At 62.4% G+C, this 27,037-nt stretch overlaps 5 protein-coding genes across 5 annotated transcripts; 1 reads left to right on the top strand and 4 right to left on the bottom strand.

Annotated features, from left to right (window-relative positions):
* Positions 1-33: 33 nt before the first annotated feature.
* CHLRE_07g346650v5 (uncharacterized protein) lies at positions 34-3,915 on the bottom strand. The gene is made up of 8 exons (XM_043064474.1): positions 3,707-3,915; positions 3,475-3,558; positions 3,214-3,283; positions 2,545-3,013; positions 2,058-2,263; positions 1,626-1,845; positions 1,358-1,503; positions 34-981 (listed from the first exon to the last, which is right to left on the bottom strand). Exons 1-8 carry the CDS (start codon positions 3,736-3,738, stop codon positions 790-792), a joined length of 1,419 nt encoding a protein of 472 aa, XP_042923042.1. The 5' UTR covers positions 3,739-3,915; the 3' UTR covers positions 34-789.
* A 151-nt stretch (positions 3,916-4,066) lies between these two features.
* On the top strand, positions 4,067-8,067 carry CHLRE_07g346600v5 (uncharacterized protein). The gene is made up of 3 exons (XM_001692510.2): positions 4,067-4,381; positions 4,631-4,705; positions 5,326-8,067. The coding sequence occupies exons 1-3, from the start codon at positions 4,202-4,204 to the stop codon at positions 5,968-5,970; spliced, it is 900 nt and encodes a 299-aa protein (XP_001692562.1). The 5' UTR covers positions 4,067-4,201; the 3' UTR covers positions 5,971-8,067.
* A 669-nt stretch (positions 8,068-8,736) lies between these two features.
* CHLRE_07g346550v5 (uncharacterized protein) lies at positions 8,737-16,945 on the bottom strand. The gene is made up of 12 exons (XM_043064473.1): positions 16,136-16,945; positions 15,815-15,884; positions 14,137-15,479; positions 13,734-13,838; positions 13,456-13,530; positions 13,042-13,125; positions 12,722-12,796; positions 12,564-12,620; positions 12,226-12,288; positions 11,917-11,976; positions 11,690-11,749; positions 8,737-11,485 (listed from the first exon to the last, which is right to left on the bottom strand). The coding sequence occupies exons 1-12, from the start codon at positions 16,424-16,426 to the stop codon at positions 11,159-11,161; spliced, it is 2,610 nt and encodes an 869-aa protein (XP_042923041.1). The 5' UTR covers positions 16,427-16,945; the 3' UTR covers positions 8,737-11,158.
* Positions 16,946-16,994: 49 nt separating this feature from the next.
* Positions 16,995-19,025, bottom strand: CHLRE_07g346525v5 (uncharacterized protein). Its single transcript, XM_043064472.1, has 4 exons — positions 18,763-19,025; positions 18,546-18,645; positions 17,604-17,708; positions 16,995-17,375 (listed from the first exon to the last, which is right to left on the bottom strand). Exons 1-4 carry the CDS (start codon positions 18,912-18,914, stop codon positions 17,289-17,291), a joined length of 444 nt encoding a protein of 147 aa, XP_042923040.1. The 5' UTR covers positions 18,915-19,025; the 3' UTR covers positions 16,995-17,288.
* A 108-nt stretch (positions 19,026-19,133) lies between these two features.
* On the bottom strand, positions 19,134-27,025 carry CHLRE_07g346500v5 (uncharacterized protein). Its single transcript, XM_043064471.1, has 10 exons — positions 26,652-27,025; positions 26,188-26,293; positions 25,872-25,973; positions 25,370-25,477; positions 24,116-25,200; positions 23,243-23,819; positions 22,429-22,758; positions 21,743-21,924; positions 21,324-21,429; positions 19,134-20,193 (listed from the first exon to the last, which is right to left on the bottom strand). Exons 1-10 carry the CDS (start codon positions 26,672-26,674, stop codon positions 19,732-19,734), a joined length of 3,081 nt encoding a protein of 1,026 aa, XP_042923039.1. The 5' UTR covers positions 26,675-27,025; the 3' UTR covers positions 19,134-19,731.
* Positions 27,026-27,037: the final 12 nt, after the last annotated feature.

Genomic DNA, 27,037 nt, shown 5'->3' with positions numbered 1-27,037 from the left:
CTCTGCTGTTAACATCGTCATCATACAGGCCCAAGCGTTTCAGCTGCGAGAACTCGCGCTGCAGCCGCTGCAGCGCGGTGCTTGCCACTGAACCAGCGCCAATGCGCAGCGTCTCCACGTCCTCATTTACAGCTCGTCGCGCTACAGTGCACAGACTACGAAATGTCTTCAGGTCTGCAGCGCTAAGACCTTCAGCTGCTCCTTCCCGTCGCTTGCCGCGCAGAATTTCATTTAAGACTTCGTGCGGTAACGCCAACAAAGCGTCTCCATCAGTGTCAGGCGCCATTCGTGTGGCAACGATTGCGTCTATTTTACTGCCCCAGCGCCAAACTGCAAGTTTGTTAGCCCTGGCCCAACAGCCGACCGGCCGGCCAATCGCTCAACGCCACTCACTTGTCGCACTAGCATACTTGGTGAGCAATTTTACTATCGTGCATATTGTGCTAAAATCTTGCGCAAATACTCCTAGCCAGCGCGGCGCGCGCGACGCGGTTCTAGGCAGCCCGCCGCGGCCCCAACCTGCCACAACGCCACCCCCGCGCCTCACCATTAGGTATCCGCGACATGGCCGCACGCGGAATGCCCCTCACATTGATGATGCTATCCGTGCGTGTTTACCACGCCATGAATGTCAATCAGGCCCTAGTTACCAGGTAATCACACACACACGCGTTCAAGCATGGACGACTCGGATAAATGTTCCCGAGTTCCCGCACAATGCGCGCGCCCTCAACTGACATGCTCATTCAAAGCAAGTCCCAAGTCACCCGCGCAAAGCCTCCTTCCGTCTTACGCACGCACGCCCCCCACCACGCCCGCACCTGCCCCCTGCTTTTGCTGCTGCAGCTGCTGCTGCTGCCCCGCCGCCTGCGCCGCCGCCACCTCCTCTTCCACCGCCTCCGCCTCCGACTCCAGCGCCCCCACCACCGCCGCCAGCCGGTCCAGCTGCTGCTCCAGAGAGGTCAGACTGGCCAGAGCGGCCTGCGGGCATAAGGGATTTGGGTGGCGTGTGCATGTGTATGCAAGTGCGTGTGTACTGGAAAAGACCAAACGGAGTGTGTTGTGTGTTGTGAGTGGTGCGGATACTTGTGGTGCTCGTGCAGGGATGCAACCGAGGGAAGTGAAGACGGGGCGAGCGAGCAGCAAGGCAGGCGCGCCGGTCCAGACCCAGACCCAGACCCAGACCCAGACCCAGACCCAGACCCAGAGGGCACCCGTGGTCAGCCTAGTGTGTCGTGTGACACCTGCTGCCACCTGGAGAAGGCGACCACAAACCCATGGCCCCACAGGGAGCACCAGCACCACTACAACGTGTATGTCCCTAACAAAGGAGTATGGGAGCAAGGCAGACACCCACCTGCAGCGGCTGCTGCTGGGTGGCCGCCGCCACGCGCGTGCCGGCCGCCGCCGCCTCCGCCGCGTCCGCCGCCCCGCCGTACGCCGCTGCCGCTTCCCTGTTGAGTGAGGTCAGCAGCTCCGGGGATGCCGTACTTGCGGCCAGGCCTGTGAACGCACAGAGTTGCATTTGTGAACTGCACACGAGCGCCCATCAGCCTAATACGGGTCGACAGTTGCCGCTGTCGAACTAACCACCAAACAGCCCGCCCCGAAGGCCATCCCCGCACCTGCAGCTGCCGCGGCACGCGCATGCCCTCGCACGCACTCGGCGGCGTCCGCCAACCGCTCCTCCAGCGCCGCCCGCACGCCCGCCACGGCGTTCACCCCCACCGCCGCAGACGCCACCGCAGCTTCAGCCGCTGCAGACGCCGCCGCTGCGGCCGCAGCCGTTCCTGCCACTCCCGCGGCTGCAGCAGGAAGGGGCGACCGCAGGAACGCATCCAGCGCCTACAAGGAAGCGGGACAGCCACCGCCACCATCGCGTCACGGCGCCGCAACGGTGCCTGCATCTCCCGCCGACACGTCCAGCCCCAGCGCGCCCCTGCCCGTACTGGGACACACCCTGACACCCGGCATCACCCCCACCCCCACCCCACTAACACAGACACACGGTACCGTTTTGCAGCTGCCCGTGGCCCCGCATGTAGAGTGAAACGCACCCGCAGGAAGGCCGCCGAGTCCACGCCGGCCGGCCCGCGCTGCAACTGCGCCTCCGCCTCCGCCGCCTCCGCGGCATCCAGCCGGCCGTTGCAGGCCAGCGTGCCCCAGATCTTGTCGTACACCAGGCCGGGGGTCAGCTCCGGGTGGAACTGGAAGGCCAGGGCGGCGCCGCCGGGCAGCGCCCACATCTCATGCGCCGCCGTGTCTGGTGTGGCGGATGGCGATGGGGACAGTGATAGTGAGGTTTGGATTGATGGTGTGAATGTTCGTGGAGGGATTGTGCAAGGTGGGTGTGTGTCGGAATGTTCCAATAGCAAGGCGGACGAAGAGCACTAAGGCAAACCTGGCGGCACGGGGGCACACCATCGCTACTGCACTGTCTCGTATCAAGCCCGAGCACTCCCGGCACGCCGGTCTAGTACTTCCCCACCAGCCGCCTCCGCCTCCGCTGCCGCCACCCGACCCCATCTCCTGCCGGCCTCTCACCCGACCACGCCAGCAGCTGCGCCCCCGGCGGCAGCTCCAAGACTTGGTCGCCGTGACTCTCAAGTAGTCGCAGATCCAGTCCAGAACCCTGCTGCTCCCGCCGCCGTTCTCGCTGCTCCAGCTGTTGCTGCCCCCCCTGCTCGTGCCGCTCCCGCTGCTCCTGCTTGTCGGCGCTAAACGCGGCTGCCTCCGCCTGCTGCCCCCCTTCCTGCTGCCCCCCTTCCTGCTGTTGTCGATCCTGTGTCGCCTGCTCCAGCGCTGCACGGAAGTCCAGTCCCACCGCCCGCGCCGCCGCCTCGTCCACGTGTATCCGCTCCAGACCCAGTACGAAGCGGCCGGAGGGGTTCTTGCCCACGCGGCCGCCCAGGGCCTGCGACAGCAGCTGGTGTCCGAAGCAGCAGCCCACCAGCCGCACGCCCGCCGACAGGTACTGCGGCAGTAGCTGCTGCAGCCGGGCGATCCACGGCAGCTGCAAGGGGGGATGGAACAGCACAGGAGAAGGGGAGAAGCTGGCACCATGCGTGTCTGCGTGCCGTGTACGGTACATGAGAGCAGGCGTGCGCCATGCAGGTAGGTTGAATGTCAGTGTGAACGTGAGTCAAAGTGCTGGCTGCAAACTAAAGAGCCTCAGGACTAGAGAACACCGATATTACGCACGCTCTTTCTCGCCCGTACAGCCGCGAGGCTACCGTACCGTACTATGCCGGTCCCCTCCGACCCTTCCCCCTCTGCGCCCTCGCTGCGTGTGTGAACCGCACCTCATCATAGGCGCTATAGTGGCCACCACAGAGCATGCGAGTGCAGAGGTGTGCAACATCTAGCGCTTAGGAACCTCACACAAGCGCCCGCATCCCAAGCTAGGAGACTAGGCAACGGTTCGTCTGTCATAACTGTGACCACGGGCCCAGTCAAGGCTGCTAGCCAGCCCACCTGAAGAGCGTGAACTTGTCCTCCTCCCGCAACAGGGCGGTCCGCCAAAGGTCGTTTGTAGAGTTTGGGGGCGACCATTTAGGGCTGTGATGGACGTCACGCGGAGGTAGGGGTCATGGCGAGCGGTTTGATGGGGGCGGAGGCGAAAGAAAATAGTAGCGAGTCAGCAACCGGGTTCGGGAGGGGGTGCTGCTGTGTATTGCGGGGGTTTCGTTGACACGCAGTCGCTCACCTGTCCACGCAGCACAGAATGGCAGCGCGCATAACCGATGACTATAACAAAGGTAGATGCCAACACCGTAGCTCTGGCAAAGAAAGGCGCGAGCACAGCGAACTCGCGATTGTGGCGCCGGAGCAGAACCCGAAGCGGAAGGTCGGCACGAGGAGTTCGGCCTTCGGGGTTTGCGCCTACGCTGGACGGCCGTAAGGGACCGGGTAGTTTGAGTTAGGGTTTAGTGTGCAGAGGTGTTAACGCCAGGGGTCATTCCTCTCGCGTCATGCGGCCTTCCATTCCGCGGTTGGGTTTACTCTAGTCCCATCGCTCGCGCTGTATTTGCTTGTACTCGTGCGTCAGCCTAACGCTAAAGAAGGACACAGGTGGACGTAGGCCCTACCATACGGACTGCAACTCAACGCCTGAGAATCGTCAAATAAATTTCGCTGATTTCACACAACGCCTCCACTTGAGAACCGGCTAGCCCGCTCGTTCTACTGTGTGCTCGCAACCATGAGAAGCGCTCTACTACCCCGGCCTCGCGTCGGCCTGCAACGCTCCGTGGCCCCGTCGAGGAGACCGGCCGTCGCTCAGTGCTGCTTCGGCCCGCGCAACCTCTCCCTGGGCTCCAAGTGCCCCTACCGCGTGCTTGGCCTCACGCCTGACGAGAGTGTGGACGACGAGAGCATCAAGGTATTGGCTTCTTGCCATGGGCAATTCGGGCGGGGGGCAGCTGGGAGGGCACCGTCGGTCAGTTGGCCATTGGTGAAAGGAGTGTCGCCGCTGATAGGAATGCTGTCGCGCGGGTCGACAGAAGCGGCCGGGCGACGACAGGCGGGTCTGCGCGTATCCAGCGTCGAGGCCGCTTTCTCAGGCGCTTTCGCGCTACCTCGCTGATCCCGCCTGCTTTGACTTCGTGTGACTTTACTATGACTATTGCAGGTGGCCTTCAGGCGCAAAGCCAAGCAGATGCACCCTGACGTCTCTGACGACCCTCTCGCGGCACTCTCTTTCATGGTGCGCTGGCGTTCGCGGGGGCAATAGCATGTAATAGTTTCATTCAGAGGGATTTACGGGTCGGGCATGGTAGCGGCGTTCCGGGCCGGCCGATCCTTCCTTCGCCCGAGGAGCATCGAGCGTTTGCGCGGGCCACCTCACGCCCGCTGAACAGGGCATCAGTTGCGTAGGCATAACTGTAGCCAGGAAGCCGGCAGCCTTACACGCAAGATCTAGCGGCCGTGCGTTGGCATGTCGGCGTCGGCCGTTGGGCGGCTCCGAGCCGCGGGCTGCGAAGAAGTTTCTGTTGGGGGTCAACAGGGCACGGGACTGGGAGCAAGTGAGCGGACTTAGGTCAGCGTTTTCCCGGGAAAACGCCGACGCACCTGGCCAGAACTTGGCAGTTGCAGCCGCCCGGGACCTGCCAACCACTTCAGCACTGGTACACACAGGACGCTTTTCCGGGCGTTGACCACGCCGAAGGCCAGATGTGCGCTCGCTGCAGTTACCTTGTACCGACGTAGTTTCGCTACCTTGCACCGGTGGGGTTTCACCAAGACCCATCAACCCACTTCAAATCACACCAACCGCTCAACCACCCCGCCTGCCGCTGCTGCCTGCCCGGGTCCGCCACACCACAGGAGGTCCAGCACGCGTACCAGACGCTGCTCGACCCCGAGAAGCGCGCCAAGTACGACAAGTCGCTGCAGGCGCCCCGCGCCAACAGCCAGGTGCTGTCGTACCTCAACGCCCGCTCCGCGGCGCGCCACGGCGTGCCGCCCAGCCGCGTGCCCAGCCGCGCGCCCTACATGGACCGCCCGGAGCTCTACTCGACCATGCTGGAGCTGCTGCAGCAGGTCAAGTCCTGCGCCAAGCACCTAGAAAAGGAGATTACCGGCAAGGACGGGCGCAGAGCCAGCGCATCGTCGGGCGCCGGCGCGTCCTTCGCGCGCGCCGCCGCCTCCGGCGCCGGCACCGCGCAGTACTACGGCGGCAGCGACAGCAGCAGCTACGCGAGCATGGGCAGCATGGACGGCCTGCCGCCCAGCGCAGCAGCGGCGGTGGCCGCAGCGGCGGCGGCAAGCAACAGCAGCAGCAGCGGCTCCAGCGGCCGCGACTCGCCGTTCTCCTCGGAGCCGCCGTGCGTCGGCCGCCGCGTGGTGGTGGACGCCGACTGCGGCGAGGCCGAGTGCTGCGAGCCGTGGCTCTACTACGCCGCCGCGGCGGCTGAGGAGCAGGAGCAGGCCCAGGCACGCCGGACGACGGCAGCCCGCCGCCGCGCGTAGAGGCAGCTGCCTCCTGCAGCTAGGTGTAGAGGCCTGCTGCCACTACTGGTTGAACGGCTGGCTGATGCAGAGTTGGGCTTAGTGCAGGGCGCCGGTGCGGCGTGTGGTGCTCCGTGCCGCTTGCCGACCGGCCGCCAATGAAGAGCATGCCGGGAAGAGTCGCCCGCGGAGGGCGGGCGGCTTTCGGTTTTGTTCAGGGCGGGCAGGGAGCGTCCTTGCACGCTGGAGCGTAGCTGTCTTAACGCACTGATGTATGCAAACTCTGCACCCGCCTGCTTTATTATGCCGTCTGCCTATTATGCCGTCTGCCAGGCGGGGTGTTGATGTTGTTTGTTCGCCGCCCTGTATGAGGGACGTGCTATGATTATTATTTGGTTAGCGCGCTGCTTGCAATGAGCAGGTGTGGGAGGTGCCACGCCTTTCAGTACAGATTGAGCAGTACCGCTCGCCGGGTGTGTTAGATTATCATAGCCAATGGACTGTGTGGGCAAAACTACAGGTCGGGTGTTCGTATGCTCGAGACAGGACACGTGCCATGTGTACTTGTTGGACCACCAATCTGCAGGCCGATACTGGGCCGTTGACGCGTTACCTTTTATGACCTGTGGACGGTGAATTCGAAAGACCCATAAAGCTTGCGGCTCACAAGGTCCTTTTGTGTTTGTGTGTCGTGGAGCATTGGTGGTGCGACGCCCAGCCCATGCCGCGTGCGTGTCATGTCCCTGACGGGTGGGCAGGCTCTCTGCCCGCCCAGCTTTAGGGGGCCGTGACGCGGCTGGCCGCGAGGGGCACGCCACGGTACAGGGGTTGCACTGGCGAGGTGTTTGGGGGGTGCGTCGGTGTTGATGTGTTTCGTCGTTCCCCGTAAGGGAGGGGGAGTACCCGATGGACGCGCCTGCAGGAGAGGCCCGCCACAGGTAGTGCGTGTGCTCAATGAGGGGTGGTGCAGGAGGCATGGCCAAGCATGCAGATAGTGCACGGGGCCTCAGGGCTGCCGGTCGTGGGTCTTGCCGCCCATGGGCGCACAAAGCCGGCAGCCCTGGGTGCCGCTGAGCAGAGAAGAAGGAAGAAGAATTGTCATCGAGCGCGAGAGTTGAGTGCACCATCATCGAGGAGACGTGGCGGGGATTCTAGGGCGGAGCGGGCGCCGAGGGGGTAGGCTCGCTAGCTGTCTGTTGGGCGCGAGAGCGGGCCAGGACGGGGCCGCGCATGCACGGACGTTGGTTGAGAGATGCCGTGGTATGGCGGGCGCAGTGCAAGTTGGGACATACATACTAGTCACGGGGTAGTTGGGTTGGCAAGAGCACAGAACGAATGCACGTTAGGAGGACGTTTGGGCGCATGTGGCGAGGAGCAGTGGTTGCGCTCGTAGACGTGATGCCCAGTGATGCCCACAGGGTACTCCAGATTTGCGGGATTTAGTTTTGTTGCCTTTCGGTGAATAGGACGTGCGCGAGGTGGAGGCGAGGGGTGTGAATAGCGATAGCTGGCGTCATAATAAGCGCCGGCACATTCCCGCCGTCGCACGCGCCATAGTAATTCCTTTGTCCTCCGCACTATTACTGAAACGTTGATGCTTGCGGCGTGGTGGCTGCAAGGCGAGAGTGGTCGTGTGCTGCGGTGGTTGCCGCAGTCGCGGCCCCTCGAGCCCTGTTGGGGAACCCGCTGGCGGCTGGCGGAGTAGGTCGCGGGAGGCTGACACTGTGGTGTGTGTTTGGACAATGTTTGTCGATGGGCGTTACCGGCCCCGACGTAGGTGGGTGGTCAGTTTGTGGTGTAAACGGGTTTGAGGAACTTCTTGATGATGATGGCAAATGCCCGCCCCTTTGCGGTGTTGAGGGTTGTTTACTGGTCAAGCCACATGGATGACGGCAGGGAAGCCCAGTGATGGTTGGGTTGCAATTTCTGTGGGTTGCATGTTTGAGTTTGGATGGTGACAACGCGAAGGGTGAGCAGCATGTGAAGAAGACACTCAGACTGTTAATTCTTGCGAAGAAATATGCGCATGTGAAGGGCTGACATATTGCTCTTCAGGAAAGCCCTGGTGCCTGGGCCTGTACAACACTGTACAACACGACCGTGTAAAACATCAGAGATTGGACTATTGGAGTCGAGATTCGAGTCATCAACCTGCACGGAACGGGACCCGCTGCCGGTCCAAACATAAACGGCCGCCTTTCATTAGCGGCTACAAGCTAACGGCTGAGCTGGCTGTTGATACTCTGCACTCTCCTCACTCCATCCCATTGGTCGGGCACAAGTTGATGACTGCTCCGCAGCCTCTCCTGCGACACCGTGCACGCACGGCTGTCTCCGACCCTTCCATCACCTCGATGCAGGGCAGCCAGTGCGTCCTCCTGGGAGGGCGCAGGGCATGCTCCTACTGCTGTAGTGCACACGACTACTGCTGTACCCAACACACCTGGCAAATGGCAATCCTGGGTACCGCCGTTCGCGACACAGCCCCGCGCGCGTCATCCATGCGTGTCATAAGGTCGGGCCGTGGGCCGTTGCCCGTGGGGTCGATGGCGTGCCGTCGCCAGGACTGGCCAAATGCTGTGGCGCTGCAAGCCTGTCGTTGATAACTGCATGCACAGCCCCACCATTCCAGGGCCCCTTTCACCGCACTCTTACCGGGTGGTCACAGCTAGCTGGCTTGAGCTGGTTACCGCTGACGAAGATGATGAGCACACAAGTACAGGTAGAGTCCCCCCCTTGCGCGCGCTGCTCCGCGGGTGGCGCCCCGCGGCCTGTGCCATCTGCACGTCTGCATGCTCCTTACAAGTCAGGGATTGCCGATCAGGGCTGACACCTGTCCTGTCAGACCTCAAACAAGGAGGACTGAATGCCATCAGGCCCTGAGACACCGGCAGCAGGCTACGCATTGACGAGTGTTGCGGAACTAATGCGTACGTAGACCAGAGCGGAAGGCGGAGTGGGCTTGCAGGCGGCACGAGAGTAGGCAGTCAGTAGCGCAAGTTGCGAATAGGTTGCCTTGCAGCATTGCTCAAAGCCTTCCCGGTGTGCTGAACAAAGCGCTGCATGCCCCAAACACCAGCCACAGGTATGTAGCGCCCACCACCACACTGTCAACTGCAGGGATAGCCCTGAACCTTGGAGCTGCGACGCGCCTGAGACACCCGAGAGGAGTATTCCAACGCAACGCTATCACTCCTTCAACACTGCTGAAGGCTCCACGCACTCTGCCACGCACCAAAAATCCATAAAGCGGTATCCTGCTAACTAGGCACACCATAGCACAAAGCTCGCCTACAAACTAGCTTGCACTTGTCTTCGCTCAGGGAAGTAGCCGACAGACGATGCCAGAGGTTGTTGTAAGGGACGCATCCTTCTCCGCACGCTTAGGAGTGGCGTTTGACACAGTGCGAAAGGAACTGATCAGAACCGTACTCCGAAACTGTAACGTATATGCGCATGCATACGGTACCTCAGATAGCAGGGCGGATGCTTTTGCCTAGCAGGACCAAACACACGCGGGCGCACAGCGTGCATGCGCTTACTACGCGCATGGGCTCGCAAAATGACCCGCATGCTTGCCTCGAAACCAAAGCCCCTACATGGCAGGGCGTGATGTCAGGGGCGGCGTGTCCACAGCACAATACTTCTGTCCTTATCCCGTGCCTGGCACTTACGGCCACCCCCCGCACACAGGAAACAGCCATGCAACCTCAAATGCACGCATGCAATTGTTAATCCGAAGCAGCCAATAGCAAATAAAGTCGAAATGAACCCTTCAACCCGAAATGCAACTTGAGACCAACTCATACTGGCACATCTTCCCCCACGTCCATGCGAAATCACCGGATGCAGCATGTGCATGCCAAGCATTCGTAATTGCCTGCTGCTGTGTACGATCCCGCAGCAATCCCACAATCAACAGCATCCCGGCCAACGCCCACGCACCTACATCCTCACCCATGTAGCAAGTAATTGGAATGGGGATACAGTACCTACCCGAAATGGGATTACAGTACCTGAAATGCAATTTGAGACCAACTTGGGACCAACTATACCGGGCACATCTTCCCCCTCGTCCATGCCAAATCATCGGACGCCCACGCACGGCCCATTAAGATCTAATGATTGATTTGTTCATGGTCTGCGACCATTTTGAAAATCACAGGTTCTGCTCGAGTTTCATGACGCTAACCTTGCATGCCTCGCCTGGATGCATAAGCCCGGACCCAACCCGGACCGCAGCAATCTCACTGGCCTCGCGTGAGACATGCCAGTGATTGGCACTAGAGGTCCGGAGCAATCCAGTGCCAGTTCAGCCGAGAGAGTGCGAGCCTGCTATTGCAGCGGCGACATTGCGCGACCTGAGTTCCAAAACACTCGCAGTCACTGCCGCCCATGCATGTATATGCACCAGTATACGTCATTACTCATGCTGCAAACAAGGCAGTCTCGTCCCATAGGAATGCGACGAGCCACTAGGAGCGCGCATACGCACATACGTGCCAGCGTGCACACACACTTTGTCCCTCGTAGCACCGTGCGTTGCGCATGCCTACTACCCCGGTGAACCGGCCGGACTGCTACCACTAGTGCGGTCTCCAAGGACGCGTTATTACCATTCACGCTTTCCAGCGGTTTCCGCGTCAACCGCTGCCGAGCTAACTTTACTCTTCTGCTACATCGAGCCTTTCGCACAAAGCGGCGTATCGTATCTTCCTCACAACACTAGATGCGTCATGCGGTCTCGACGCAGCTTTTCACGGCCTTGCCTCCCACACATGCAGGCAGGCATGACCATCACCCGCCAACAATTTGTTGCAGCCCACCAACCATACTTAGTACGGTAACCCGATCACGTGGTGGCTTAGGCAGTCGGGCATTTGAGGCACTGCAAATAAACCCAATTGCTGCGGCACTGCATCAGCATGAGCAGCCGCCGAACCAGTAACCGGGGCAAGTGCCCGTCGCTAATGCCGCTTGCTTGTTGCTGCCCCGCAACCTGACAGACTGATACCATGTCTCGCCCCGTACACTGTTCGCAACCTTACAGCTAGTTGCGGAAGTAAATATCAGTTGTCATGGCTTCAAACACTCACGCCCTATGCCTCTTTAGCGGTAACGTAAGCAGAAGACGTAGGATTCGGCGATGCTGCCGCCGCCGGCTATGACGCAACCGCCGCCGCCACCAGCGCGGCCGCTGCCGCCACACCTACCTCAGCAGCGGAGCCTGCATTGACATCCGCATCTGCAGCCGCGCCTGCACCAGCTGCTGAGGCTGCTGCTGCCCCAGGGCCTCCCGGACAAGCAACAGCGTCTTTACAGCCTCCGCTGCCGCCGGCCGCCGCCGCGGGTCCCGTTCAAAGCACTGGGCCACCAGCTTAACCAGCTTGGCGGGCACGGCCGGCTTCGGCTGCCTCTGCTGCTGCTGCTGCTGCTGCTGCTGCTGCTGTTGATTCCTGTGCTTGTTGATGGCTTCGATGGGCAGTGTGTTGCCGCAGTGGACAAGGCGGTATGCCAATCGAGCCATTGGCTCGCCCTGTGCACGGGAGATACGAAGGCATGGCACTGTTGAAACGATCTTTGACCTGACCGCCGGCAGTTATGATGTACAAACCTTATACCACTCATCCGCCTGCGAATGTTAGCGATCTTCTCAACGTAAACACAATTGTTGGAAGCATGCCATTGCTAAGACCCGCTGGTTGCATGCACTCACACAGCAGCCGCGTCGCTCGCTCACCTTCCATGGCTCCACTCCAGTGAGCATCTCCCACAGAAGCACCCCGAATGAGTACATGTCCTGTGGAGATACAAGCGCATGTGAATGCAAGTGTACAGAGCTATGATGAGCTAGGAAGTCAAAGCAGGCGCGTGCCCATCATCTGTGAGCGAGTGCACAAGGCGCCCCGCTGGCCCGACACCGGATAGATGTGACTACCTCCCCTGCATCATCAGCACGTCACTTACCGCCTGGTGCGATACCACCCAGTTGTGCTCGTCGAAGCACTCGGGGGCCAGGTAGGGCGGCTGGTGGTGAACGGGGCCGGCGGGGCGGAGGGGATGGGCGGGGGACAGTCGGGTAGGGCTGCGGGGAAGTCCTTTTGGGTCGTGCGGTTTGCGGGACGTACGGACATTTGCATTTGGATCACGCACTTCAGAGCCCCTTGAAAGAAGCACTCATGTCAAACTTCTATGGTACACCGTACACATTCGTCTCCGTGAAGCATCTCAGGCTTGTGGTAGGTAAGTTGGCGCGGTTTGCGTATCAGGACTTACTGTGCCCGCCTCGGGATTTTTAGTGGCATGCAGCGTGCTGCACAGCCTTGCGATGCCAAAATCCTGCAATTCGGACCCGCGAACATCGGCAGAAGGAATGTGAGAAGAGAAGTCATCGCGCATTAACTGACAACTGACTGCACGGCAAAGACGACCATTGTCCATGAAGCCACGAGCGAGTGCAGCTGCAATGCATGCGGTGGCTAATTTGCCGCGAGACCCATCTTGTCTTCCTTCCTTCCAGTACGGTACGGATGAACAACCAGGCAGCACGCTCGTGGGTCCCAAACACACCGACGCGAGCCCCGAACCTAGCAACCCGCCCCGCCCCGCCCCACCGTCAATTTGGCCACGGGCCGCGCCGAGCCGACGCCGCTGATGAGCACGTTGGCGGGCTGCATGTTAAAGTTGTCGTGAGGGGTTGATGATGGTAACGTGTATGTCGTGATTTGCAGAGGCAGCGGATAGCTTCAGTTCAACCGGTGTCTGATCGTACCTTGAGGTCGCGATGGATAATGGTGGGGTGCAGGTACCCGAGCGCGCTCGCAACGTCCAGCGCAATGTCAACCACCTGTACTGACACAGCACAGCAACGGCAAGACGAAGAAAGAGCGTCAGGCATGTAACAAAAGGATACCGAGCGATACCGAGCGATACTGAGCGTGTCCATGCTTGACATATGATTAGGCACGCCACTGGAGTGCCTCCTTGGTGAGCGTCCCATCCAGGTTGAGAACCATGGGGAGCGTGTCAAAGCGCAACATGTAGGTGGTAGGCATCCTTCGAGTCCGCATTGATGCAAGAAATATTCCTTACCGTGCGTAGCGGTAGCAGTGCCGGCTGGTCTTCGGGCCCGCGATGAATGAGTCTGCATAGGTTGCATTCCATCAGCTCCATCACCTGACGGGGTGGTGGCGGCGTAACCGTGCGTGAGGGCAAGCGTATGGTCAGCATGGCGGGGTGCGTGTGTGTGTGTGTGTGTGTGTGTGTGTGTGTGTGTGTGTGTGCAGCTGCTCGCGCACATGATCTATCGCCGGCAGGAGTGCAGCAGGCGACTGCAAGGTGCCATGCAACACCGCCCTACTGCATGATTGCACGCGAATGCCCCACGGATCCATATCAAGAACCTACAACCCCACGGGTCAAGTGCTCGGGTAGCTAGGCATGGGTGTTCCGCCGTGGAAAGATACCACCGTCACCGTCTCGGCCGCCACCACCACCGCAACGCACCATGCACAGGCGCGGCGGCGTGACACACACGGCCAGCAGCGTGACGATGTTGGGGTGCCGGCACCTCGCCAGCACCTGACCGCGAGCGCACGCATGACCACATGAATCAGTCCGGTGCATGCATGCACGGAGGAAGGGCCGGGGTAAGTGCTTACTGTATTATAAGCTAGCCAGAGAGCCAGGAAAGCGTGCTGTAAACACGCACGACAGCAGTCAGGCACTGCATTGACTCCGCTGACCACACACTCGATCGGTCGACCTCTCGATTGCCGGCTCACCTCCACCTCGGACAGAAGAGATTCAATGGTAGCACAGTTGCCAGCCGCCTGCAGCGCGCGTGTCGCCTCGCCGCCCTCGCTTTCCATCACAAGCTCCGCGAACAGCTGTGGCGGCACACACACGCGCGCACACACACACACACACACACACACACACACACACACACACACGCGCACACACACACACACACACACACACACACACACACACGCACACACACGCACACACACACGCACACACACACACACACCCACACCCACACCCACACCCACACACAAAGCATCAGCCATCAGTACCGCAGCCAAGCTGGGATAGATGCTATTGCACACATGGGTGGCAATTTACACGGCCACAGAACCACTTTTTTCCAAAGCTCCCGGCCCAGGCTTCCATCGCACCCACCTTGACAGCCACGTCCATGCCTTGGTACCGGCCGCGGTACACGCGGCCGAAGGAGCCGCGACCGAGCAGCCCGTTCGGCGCAATTACGACGCCTATGTCGGCGCCAGCAGCGGCGTCACTGGCGTCCGCATCTTCCATACCATCGCTGGCGGGGGGAGCAGCGGCGGCAGGCGGGCTGTCCTCCGCACCGCCGCCACCGCCGCCGCCATCGTTGTCCTCGCCGCCACCCGCAGCAGCAGCGGCAGCAGTGGCGGCAGCAGTAGCGGCTGGGGTAGCAGCTGCAGCAGCAGGCGCTGACGCGAGCGCCGCCATCCGTGTGACCGCAGGCGGGGCTGTCGGCTGTAGCCCCGACATCCCCGGTCCCTGCCCCAGCTCCTGCTGATGCAGCCCGCCTGCTACTGCCACTGGCGCGGCGGCGCCGCCGGCGTGGTCTCCAGACCCCAGCCGTGACGGGTCCGTTGCAAGCAGCCTACCGGCAGGGGCGGCGACGGCGGCACTGCGACTGACGTGGCTGACGGCGGCGGCGGCGGCGGCGCCCACGGCAGCGTTCCTTCCTGTGGATCCGCTAATAAGGAAGTGGATGTGTGGCTGTGCCGGCGTCTGCTCTGTAATTACGTCTGAATGGATTGAAGACTGCGTGCCGAGGAACGAGGCAACATTCAAGGCCAAGGTGCCACCAGAGGCGATCCCCGCCGCCCCCGGGCTACTGGCGCCGCCGGCCGTGCCCGCCGCGGCGGCGCTGGCAACGCCGCGCACGTCGGCAGCCCGCGGCGTCAGCAATTTTTCCGCTTGCGAGTGGTCGCACAGCGCTGCCGCCACCATCGTGTGCCCGGCCTCTGGCAGGAGCTCCGCCCCAGACACCGGCACCGCTGTCGCGCCGCTCTTGCTGAGGCTGCAGCTGTCGTCGCTGCTGTGCAACGGCGGCGGCGGCAGCTGCTGCACCGCCTTGCAGGGCGCCGCCGCACCCACAGAAGCACCATCAGCCGAACCAATCACGACCAGCGTCAACGCATCCTTGCTGCCTCCCGCCGCACGCGGCGGCGTGGACTCCTCATCAGCCGCCGCGGCCGTGCCGCAGCTGCTGCGACCGGCTGGGTGTTCGCTGCTGATGCCCGCAGCCGCGCGGCGCCGCCGTGCTGCCGCCGCCGCAAACACAGCGGCTATCAGCGCAACCAATGCAAGGCCGCCCACGACGCCGCACACCACCGCCGCGATCCCGCCGCTGCTCAAACCCACGCCGCCGCTGCCGTCGCCGCCGTCCGAGCTTCGGTTGAAGGCGGCGAGGTACGCCTCGACCGATGGCGTGTAGTGCAGGCCATACATTACCATGATGCAGCCAAACTCTGGAGGTGTTGTGTGTGTGTGTGTGTGTGTGTGTGTGTGTGTGTGTGTGTGCCAGAAAAGCACGAATCGAGAGGGTTGACATTGTTGTGCATGCAAATGCGCAAGCAAGCAGATGGCAGTGTTCATGTTTGTGTATATGTGCGTGTGTGTGTAACCGTGACCACATGTTTGTAGTCAGTAACAGGGGAGCGGGATGGAGAGGGTCGACTGGCGCTGCTGCTGCTGGAACCTACGGCATCACGAGTACAACAGCCGCCACGGCCACCGTGCGTGCGTTCGCGAGCGAGCACCTACGCACCCGCCCGCCCACCCACCCACGCACTCAGGAGCTCACCTCCGTACTTGCTCAGACAGTCTGCGGTCAGCACTTGCTCGCAAAGATTCACAACTTCGACGTTGTATATCTGCATCACCGCCACACGTGCACGTCGTCAATGTTTAATACTAGCACATTACCGCAGCACGTCATCATTTGGTCGCGCCCCGTTTCAAGGAAGCAAGCCGTCCGATTCGTTAGGGCTTCGAGCTGAGGTTTGGATGGATGTAACGTCGGCACGCGTACCGCATGCGTCTCCTGGAACGTCCAAGCTGCTACGTGCGTCTAGACCCGTCTATTTGCAGGCCGCACGCATCTACTGCTTGCCAATTGTCTCACCAGCATGCCGGCCGGCGTGAGGGAAGTCACGTTGCCGGGCATGTAAGCCAGTCCCACCACATCCACTAACTCCCCCACTTGCTCGTAGCAGCGGTCGCGGACCGAAGCATCCGTGGCATTGCTGCAGCCACCTGCGGCGGTGCTGCCGCCGCTGCTACTGCCGCTGCTGCTACTGCTGCCCCGCAAGGCGGCGGGAGGACCGTCCAACGCCGCATAGCGGTTGCTGCCGGGCATGTAGGCCGGCCGGTGTGCCGCCGCAACGGCCGTCCTGCAGCACAGGCAGCAGCGCATGTATTTGTTGGACGGAACCCTTGAAAACACGTGAACGTGTGGCCGCCTACCACCGCCAGCAGCCCGACTCCCAGCGGGCAATCAAGTTGCACGTCATGCTAGCTAGCAAGCCGCTCTAAACCTCGGAACGCGCCCGTGACGACAGCCCCGCGCGACCCGGCAAGCTATCCCTCCCTCGGCTAGTTAGCACCGGCTAGACAGCAAGGCACACGGGTATGACGCTGGTCTGAGGAGGGGCAAGTAAGTTCGTGTCAATCCGTGTTTCTCCGCGCACGCGCATGATGAGACTCCCCCTTTCAGGAATGAATTCAATTTATACATAAGAATAGTAAAGTCTGGGTGGCTGTCACCACATTTCGTGAGGCGCGCTTTCGCCAGAGTCGCATTCTTAAGGCCGGGAACATGTAAATAGTCTCCTTGCATGTATGCTAGACGATTGACATTCAAACTGGCATCAAAGCGCGATGATTGCAAAGAATGTAGGAGAATGTTGACTGCGAAATCACCGAATAGGCCGCACATAGAGTATCTGAGGTCACTACAAATACTGTAATAAATATTTGTAGAACGCTGGTAGCTATTACAGTGGTCGACCCAATGACCGTGTCCGACCATGCCAAACACATCCCCTGGACGCCGAGCCGTCCAGCCGCTAGTCGCGATGTAGTACGCGCAAGCCCACGTGAGCTGCCAAGATTTGGGGTGTGCACTACATCGTGAACCCTGTCGAAATCCCAGTGCCGTTTGATCCCTCTTCCAGAGCAGCGCCATACCCGTGTCACAGCAAGGTAACCTTTCTTGCTTGGAATAACATTAGATCGCGCCGGCCTGCCCATCCAGTGCACCCGCCCGCTCCCGTGGCTCACTTTGTGGTCGCGTGCGGGAAGCAGTAGGGATCCACAGTGGCTCCCCGCACCTGCGCCTGCACCGCCTGCTCCCCGCCGCCCCTCTGCAGGGGCAATGTGCGGGATTGGCAAACAACCGTGGCCACACCTACCGCCACACCACGTGACAACACTGCTGGTTGGGGTCGAATCTACTGTGCAGAAAGATGCATGAAATTCACGGAATGAAGGGCTGCGTCCGGCCGATGGGTGTGAGTGGACAGCAGCTTCAATGACATGCGCCGCCAATTGGTGGTGTGTAGTCTGTGTACAGGCCCACGCACTGGACTCACCAATGGAGCAAACAACTGGACACCGGACCCGGCATTCCTCCCATCGGTGAAGTTGACCAGCAGCACGTCTTCAAGCCCGAACCACACGTCCTTTGCCAGCAGCACCTGCAACCCAACGTGCAGGTTGGCAGCGTAGCGAATGCGTTGGCAGGTATGCCATACCTGTGACGGACTCACCACGCAACCGGACATCTCGTGACTTTGCCAACTTGCCTTACCACTGTCCCATCACACACGCAACCGGACATCTCGCGATCGGCCGCGCACATGACCCACATGACCCACAGTACCAGCTGCATCAGCGTCGCACCGGCGTCACGTCACCCATACTACCCCTTGCAACGCTAAACGGCTGCACGTGGGCCCCCGCGTTGCCACCTACCTTCACTGCGCGGCAGCAGGCGGGCAATGGGGACTAACGAACACCCCCGTCAACCCGCCGGCTCCCCTTAAATGCGTTACCAATCCTGAAAACACTCACTTTTCTGCAGTCGTGGGCCCGCCCGGAGCGGGCACAGCAGGAGCAACGAGATGTCATCAAGGGTTTACACTCATGATTATTAGGGGCTGACAGGTTTGAGCAACACGGCAGGCCCAGGTGGGGGGTTTTGCAACGACATATGCAAAGTTAGGGGGATGCGGGCGTGGGGCTTGTATGCGGTGCGTGGCACGCGAATGCGCCGTTTTAGTCCATAAACACACGACAAACGACCACGCCTTGCCCTTGTCTTTGGGCCGCGCACGTTTCTGTCTCACCCAGCCGCCAGCTCGGCATCACGAGCAGCCTACGGCACACACGGCTGCGTCCCGCTTGCGTCCAACCACCAGCAGCCTGCAAGCCCTTCGCGCTGTTCGCGGCAAACACACGGCGCTGTCCCCCCAACCCCATACGAAAGTACCGTACGGTACCGTATTGTGACCGAGCTATGTTCATTGACTCACCCCTGCCCGCCCCTGCACGTAGCCCAAGTCCAGGATAGGCCATCGGTCCTGCCGGCCGGCGACGGTCACATTCCACCGCACAATCAACGGCGTTGGGTAGCTGCGGAGGTGGGCAGCCCGTGCGACCATCATAATTAGAAGGGGTGGAATGTTAGGACGTAGGTCCGATTCAGCATTATCGAGGGGTATAAGAGCAGCTCGATCGATCGCTGCTTACGTTGTGAACAACCTGTTGCTAAGCGTGACCACGTCGCTTGACAGGAGGATGCGCGACGGCCCAGTTTGCTTGGCGAGGGCCGCGACAAGCTCCGCTCCGGTAGACACACGAATTTCATCATAGGGTGCTGCTGATAACACAGAAATGCTCATGGCCACGAGGAAAGCCCGAACCGCTTTGCGGCTGTGCCCTTGGCCGCACGCGTTGCGTCTCTTCCCCATTGATACAAACGCTGCACCTTAATAAGTGCTACAGAGCATTGCATCTACGTGGACGAAAGGCGCGTGCATATCGTAGAAGCAGCTGCTGCAAAGGCAAAGAGTCCGGCCGTCACTGATGATCTGGCGCAAGTATGGAGCGTACATATTTATGCGTCCATTAAGGACGAAATGGTTTGAAGACATGCATCATGGCCACGACTCGATCCTTCACTCTTCACTTCACGTCATCATTGTTCCAGCCTGAATGTTCGGATTTTACGTAAGCTAGTCGCGTGTAACAGCTGCTTATGATAGAAAGAACCCCAAGCACCCAGGGCGATGGCGGAACATTTCTTCCCTTGCCGTGTGCCTGTGCCGCTCCCGGCCCCCCGTGCCGTGGCACTCGCGCCGACGCTGGCACCGACTTTGGCATCGGTTCTGAGGGTATATCTTCATTGCCGACACACACGCGTCCTATCATTTGAACCTGCCGCTGTAATTGTCTCCGATTCAACGCCATCTTTGCACAACACAGCAGTCACCCCACGACACGGCATGGCCGCAATGCCCAACGTTGCCCAAGCCCAAGCAGCTGTAATAGCGCAGTATACCAAAGGTAAGCAAAGGCCGCTCTGGCGCTTTCAATTTTTGCATTGAGAAGCCATCCCATGTCAACGTCCTCTGGGGGGCGGGGACTTTTACCAAATGCGGTTGCATCCGGAAAACTCGTCGCCGCCACCTTCGCGTTTATTGCCATTGCCAGCCATCTCTATAGCTGCCACGCCGCCGCCGCCAGCACATCCCATTCCTCGTCGCCCTCCACCACCTCCACCACGGCTGCTGCGGCGCTGGCGTCTGCCCCTCCCCCTTCCCCTCCCTCGCCCTGAGCCCCCGGCCCCGCCCCCGGCTCCTCCACAGCACCCTCCCCGGCCTGTGCGCCCACGACCCATCCCGCGCCCGCGCCCTCTGCCCCTCCTCCAGCCTCCGCCTCCTCCTCCGCTACCCCCGCTACCTCCGCCGCCGCCACCCCCGCATCCGCCGCCGCACCCGCCGCCGCCGGCGCCATTCCCGCAGCCAATGCTACCTCCGCCGCCGCCTCCAGTTGCTGCGCCGCTGCCGTGAGGGCTGCCGCCACAAGCGCCGCCGCTGCGCTCGTGCCGGCTCCCGCCCCGGCCTCCTTGCCCTTGGCCACTTTACCACTCCGTAGGTCCACTCCTAGGGAGGCCGCTGCCTGCACATTTAACGATACACACGCACACACACACTGTCTTTGTGAACTGTTTTCCTTGTGCTCTTTAACACGCACACACAGTCACGGGTAAAGTTGACAGATACAGTTGACAGTCGCAGTTGATAGTGACAGCCGGCACAAGAAAGCGGTCATCGTGTTCATACACACCCACACACGGCCGAGGGCGAGGGCGAGTGGGTGCTGGGACTCGTCCAGCGCCTCGTGTGTGTTTTACCCTCCACTTCTCCCCTCCCCCCCTCCCCCTGGTTAAGGGGGGTTTCACATGTGACATGCGAAGCTAGCTTCGGGTCGAAACCAGGTCGAAACCAGGTCGAAACCACCCCCGAAACCAGGTCCGAAGCCAGCTCGCGAATCCGGGTCCGCAGCCCGGATTCGCCCAACACACATACTTAGTTTCGAGACGTCTGAAATTTTCTATACTATTTTCTTACTCCAATCATGTGATATCAACCACTTGGACGCCGAAACCCTCGCGGCGACGAGCATTGCTGTGTGCCGTGGAGCAGAGTGCGCTTATAGTTGCGACAGCCTCCATCAAAATGGTTATGATCTTCATACTATTATATTTTAGGTGGGAGCGGGGCTAGAGCATCCTCCATGAGCGCGCACGCCTCGCATGTTTCGACATGTTGGGCTTTCCTAGCTCCTGCACGAGGATTACACCGTGGTCGCAGCAACTATGCAACAAAAAAGCTTCAAAGCACTATATGTGCCATACAGAATGTTCGGGGGCGGTGTATGGAGCGAGGTGGACTCGGCATGTCGCGGTTGCGGGCGAGTCACGCATCGGGAACTCACTATGCGTGTAAAATAAGAGTATGGGAGCGCTGGGATTGTATGCGGAGACATAATTCGGCCCTTCCAGAGCTGGATTGGCGCCCACCCAAGGTGGATTCGAGGCAGCCGCATGTGAATCGGATTCGCCCCTGGCTTCGCCGAAGCCAGGTGGATTCACCGAAACCGGGTTGTCACATGTGAAACCCCCCTAAGGCCAAGCATCCTTCGCGCTCCGTCATCACAATCCCCCCCCTCTCTCTCTATTGCATTGGGTTCGGTTTAGTTTGGGCTGGTATTTCCCATCCCCGCCCCCCCGCCTACCCCTTTCCCACCTGTGTGAGCAGCCAGCCCAGCAGTTCGTCTTCCTCGGGCCGCCGCTTCACAGCCACACCCAGCGCCGCCGGCCAGTCCACGGGGCAGCCCGAGTCCACAAACCACCTGCACGCATGACAGCACGCCGGGTGCAGCTCTTAGGGGTTAACACAGTAACATCACGAGCAGCAGCAGCAACAGCAGCAGCGTTGCTTAGGCTACATCACACAACAGCCAGGCTTACAACCCGTGCGAGCCTGGGGACTGTGCATTGCAGCTCTGGCGGCGGCGTGCCGCAAACACCATCCCCCATGGGTCTGTGCCATGCCTCTCTCCTCGTGCTTTCCCACCCACCCACCCACCCACCCACCCACCCACCCACCCATCCATACACCCTCCCCCCTCCCCCTCCCCCTCCCCCTCCCCCTCCCCCCCCCACCTGAGCACCTCCAGGCTGCAGCACCACTCGCTGTCGCCGTCGCCCTCCTCGCCCAGCCCCTCGTCCAGGCACACCGCCCGGTTGAAGGTGGCCGCGCTCCAGGCACAGCCCAGCGCCCGCAGCCGCCGCAGCGTCACGTAGTCGGCGTTGTAGCCGGCCCAGATGTACGGCTCGCCGTCCTCCTGCAGGCAGGCAGGCAGGCAGGCGGGCAGGCAGGCGAAGGTGAAGGCGAAGGGGTGTGTGTGGGAATGGGTGGGTGGGATGGGGATGTGCTTGGCAGCGGCAGGACCGACATCTTGTCCGGCCATGCGGCGCCGCGCCCTCACCACACCCAAGTGCCGTGCACGGCAGCGTCACCACATTCCCACGCGTCACCCCTACACATTCCTCCCGATGACCCTCGCCTCGTGGTCTGGCTCCGGGACCTTTCGGATTGCGACTGACCTGGGCCAAGCGCCCCGGACCCTCCCCCACCCCCCACGGTCTCCTCCTCGCTCTCTTGCATTGGGTTCGGTTCAGTTTGGACTGGTATCTACTGGCATCTACTGGTATCTACTACCCCGCGCCTCTCCACGTGAAAGGCTACACCCCCACCCTTGTACCGATGTGCCTGGCTACAACTCCGCTTCTTCTATTTTGATCGTAAATGTAATCATCCACCCGCCGGCCCCCGCTCCCCGTCTCACCCCCATAGGGCAGCCCGCCGCCGCCATCCAGGCAATGGTGCGCTGGCAGCCCACCCACGCCGCCCAGGCGAAGGCGGTGGCGTCCCAGGGGCAGCGCTGCTCCTCCCGCAGGTAGCGCATCAGCGGCTCGCAGCCGCTCTCGGCGGCGGCGGAGAAGAGCTCCGGCGTCAGGGCGGGCCGGTGCGCGGACGCCAGCAGGGCCAGGGCAGCGGCGTCAGCGGCGGGCGCGCCGGTGGCGGCGGCGGTGGTGGCGGCGGCGGCGGCGGCGATGGCGGCGGGCGCCTCGGTGAGCAGCCAGGCCACCACACGCAGGTGGCCGCCGCGCGCCGCCTGTGGTGGTTCGGGGGAAATAGTGGTTGGGGTGGTTGGGGATGTGGTTGTGGTTGCATTGGGGTGTTGGTGGTTGGTTGGTTTGGATGTGTGGTGGAGGTGGAGAAGGATGCATAGGTGGCGTGCGGGAGGTGGCATGGCGCACGTGCGTGTGCGTGTGGATGAGGGGGCGCCGTAACAGGCGGCGCGTGTGTTGCAAGCGGCAAACGCGGTGTGTCACGGGGCATAACGGAGCCCAAGTGAGACAAAGCCCAAGTGTCATCTCCGCCCTCCGTCCTGGCCCTGCCCCGCACCCCGCGTCCCGGCCCCCACCTCCCCGACTCCCTTCCTCCTTTTGCCGAAGCATAGGCCACGCTCTCCTCCTCGCTCGTTTGCATTGGGGTCGGTTAAGTTTGGGCTGGAATCTCTCAAACCCCCCCCACCACCACCACCACCACCCACCCACCCACTCCACACACCTCCCTACAACCTCCAGACCCCTCACCTGCACAATGGTCTCCCCAGGCTCCAGAGCGCACCCCGCCTCCGCCAACACCCGCAGCACCGGCAGGTGCCCGCCCGCCGCCGCGTTCCAGGCCGGCGCGAAATCGTCGTTGTCGAGTTCCACACCCGCCTCAAACAGCAGCCACCGCACCGCAGCCTCGTCACCACGCTTCGCCGCCGCCGCCACCGTCCACGCGTCCATCGGAAACCCGCGCGCGCGCAGCCACGCTAGCCGCGTAACCGCGGACCGACGCTTACCGCTGCTGCTACTGCTGGCGCTACTGCCGGTGTTGGCGCGGCCGCCGGCTGTAGCAGCGGCGGCGCTGGCGGCGGCGCCGCCGCACGCCGCCGGGCCGAGGCTGTAACTGTAGCTCCTCGGCATGCGGCTGCTGCTGCTCGGGTTGCTGCCAGCGCCGCCGCCGCTACTGCCGGCCCCGTTGGGCGCGCCGGCGCTGCCGCTGGTGCTGCTGCTACTGCCGTTGGCGCCGCTGCTGCTACTGCCGGCCTCCGGCCCGCCGCCGGCCTCTGCGGCGCGTTCTGACGCCGCCGCGCAACGTGGGTAGCCGAGCGACTCCAGCCTGCGTGTCAGACAAGATCCAGGAGAGGGTCGAGGCCGTGCGTGTCCGGTGCGATACAGATCCGACAACACAACCGCACGCCGCGTCAGCCCACAGGCCCTACCGCCGAAACCCCTGCCCGGCGGCCATGCCCATCCCTCCCTCCATTTCTCCAGCCCCTTCCACCAGAGTCCCTTGCCAGACCCCCCCAACATCGTCGCCTCCTTGCCTATGCCGCCGCTGCTCTGTACTGCTGCCGCGGTACTGCTCAGCTGTCGTACTTCTCTGCTGTAATACTAGTGCCGTACCGTACTCACCAAATAATCTTATCCATCCAGTCGGCCGTGTGGCTGGCGGCCGCCGCCGCCATCACCCGCGCCGCCGCCTCCGGATCCGACGCCGCCAGGCCCCGAGCCACCGGGGCGGCTGTAGCAGCACCCGCCGCGGCGGCGGCAGTAGCAGGGTCCCAGCCCGCCGCCGCCGCCACGGCGTACGTGGCGGCGGCAGTAGCAGCCGCTGTAGCCGCCGCAGCTGCCGCCGCGCGGGCTGCGGCGGCCGCGTCTGCGGCGGCTCCGTACATTGACACCAGCGGCTGCAGAGGCAGAGCTGCCGCCACTCTCCGCGTGCCCGCGCGGGCGCCCGTGCCTGCGCCCGCACTGGCGCCGACGCCCGTGCTCGTGCCCGTGCTGGTGCTGGTGCTCGTGGCCCCTTCCGCTCCCGCGCCCGCTGCCGTCGCTGACGCTGTCGCAGCCCGGTCGGTAGGCGCTTCCGGCACCCGCTCCCCACTCGACCCCGCCTCCGGCTCCGCCCGCATTGCCGCTTCCGCTTCCGCACCCGCACCCGCACCGGCACCCGCACCCGCACCCGCACCCGCACCCGCACCCGCACCCGCACCCGCACCCGCACCCGCACCCGCACCCGCACCCGCACCCGCACCCGCACCCGCACCCGCACCCGCACCCGCCGCTCCTCCTCCCGCTCCTGCCGCCGCTCCCTCGCCGCCGCCTGCAGCAGCCGCGCTCCCGGACCCGCCCGCCTCTCCCGCCTCTCCCGCCTCTCCCGCCGCCTCCTCCACCTCCTCCGCCTCCGCCAGCATTTCCGCCACCAGCTCCGCCCACCGCAGCGGCCGCTCCGCCAGCAGCAGCCGCACAATGTGGACGACGCTGGCTCCGCCCACGGCCCGGCCGCCGCCGCGCCGCCGCCGCACCGCCGCGCCGCCCTCCAGATACTCCACATGCAGCGTCTGCAGGCACGGCAGGCCGCAGCCCTGTGCTACAGCCGCCACCAGTCGGACGGCGCTGACGCGCTCCGGCGGCTCTAGCTCTGCTAGCAGCAGCGCAACTTCCTCCTGCCCCGCCGCCGCCGCGGCGCGAAGCGCGCAGCCGTTCACGTGCGCCAGTCCCTGTAGGTGCGCACACACGTGCCACAGCCGCACAGAGTGGTGGTCGGCGTGTTGGGCATGGTTGGTTGGAAAGGTTTCCATTGTTTGTACACACACACACATACAAAACACTTGTGCTCGTTCACACAATAGTACACGTCATAGTTGCATGGAGCTACGTCACGCGCACCCTGGCCAGCATCCACAGCATGAGGGTGATGCTGCCGCTGGCGGCGGCGGCGGGCAGCAGGCGCGAGGCGTTGTAGGGGTACCCATCCTGAGCCAGCAGATACCGGACCTGTGTGTGTGTGTGTGTGTGTGTGTGTGTGTGTACGTGTGTGTGTGTGTGTGTGTGCGCGTGTGTGCGTTGTGTTAGCAGAGCAGTATGTGTCTTCTGCGATAGGGAGGGGCGGGCTGGAGGGCGGGTCTTGCACTCGCTGGGCAGATGCAGCCTGCAGGCCACGCAGCCACAGCGCGCGAGCAGCCGGGCTGTGCCAACCCACAACGCACTGGGGACCTCGGCACCCCACGACCACACCCCCGACCCCAAACCCAACCCCGCCGCCAGGCTTTGCACGCACACGAACATGCACACGCACACGCGCCCGCACACGCACGCGTGCACGCACACACAATCACTTTCCGTTTGGTTTGCACAACACGCACACACGCACACGCATACACACACGCACCACGTCCAGCCGCCCCTCCCGCGCCGCCGCCTCCACCGCCTCCTCGCTCCAGGGGCAGTCGGCCGTGCGCCGGAGCCAGCGCAGCACCTCGATGTGGCCCGACTGCCGGAGGCGGGAAAAGAAAAGCAGGTTATGTAAGAAGAGCGTGTGCGTGTTTGAGATGTAACACATGGTTTTGGCGGGTAACGCGACTACATGTATGTGTGGAAGGGGAAAAGGGTCAACACTCAGTGGGATTCACACTAAAAGTCCCCGACAAAGAGGCAATCCCAAACCCTGTGTAAGGTCGTAGGGCGCACAGCATGCCCGCACGCACCTTGGCTGCGGCCGTGAAGACGTCTGCCGTGAAGAGGTTGTCATCGCGCTTCAGCAGGGTGCGCAGGTTGGGCAGGCTGCCACTGGCTGCGGTCAGAGAGTGTAGCCTGTGCGCGTGCGGAGGAGAGAAGGGACGGAGGGAAGGCGTGGTGGGGAGGATGGAAGGCGTGGGGGGGGGGGAGGAAGGGCGTGGCTGCGTAGGGCGGCCTGGGGCGGTGCGGCACACGTGCATATGCATAAGCTGCAGCTGCTCACAAGGGCTCTTTGAGAGCAGCGGGACTGGCCTCCGGTTGCTGGCTTACGACAGAGCGCTACAAGCGTGTGTCGTGCGTCCCTGGCCGCTGGCCCCTGCGAGCCGCGCGGCGGCTGACGTTGCCCCGCCGTCGCCCCCGCTGCGGACAGGGCACTTTCTAGGCCGCCCGCCCGATGCTCCCAGGCCCGCGTCCGCTGCTCTTCCCTGCTTACAATCCAATCTGCGTCAGCGTCATGGGATGCACCGCTTCGGCTTTGCTCCATTTCGCCGCGAAGGCGAAAGGCGGCACGGGCCTGGAGAGGCGTATCGTCCTGAAGTCGCGAAACTGGGCTGCCGCGGCCTTGCAGACCAACTTGAAGAAAACTACCTCATTATCCGGCAGGAAAGAAACGATGAGCTCCGTCAGCTCGGGCTGGAGCCGAGGAAAAACCCGACGCGCATCGACTAGGTCTTCGGCGGGGCCTCGGGGCCTCCTCGCGCGCCAGAACCATTTTCTAAAGCTAGTAGCGCGCCGAGCGTTCAAAAGTCTGCACGCGACGACGGATAATGAAGCAAAACCCGCAAATCCTGCTAGAAAGAGGAAGGTGCTGTGCTTCAT

This window comes from Chlamydomonas reinhardtii, chromosome 7, assembly GCF_000002595.2.
Source record: "Chlamydomonas reinhardtii strain CC-503 cw92 mt+ chromosome 7, whole genome shotgun sequence".
Classification (NCBI taxonomy): domain Eukaryota; kingdom Viridiplantae; phylum Chlorophyta; class Chlorophyceae; order Chlamydomonadales; family Chlamydomonadaceae; genus Chlamydomonas; species Chlamydomonas reinhardtii.
This window is presented reverse-complemented; position numbering and strand designations above follow the sequence as displayed.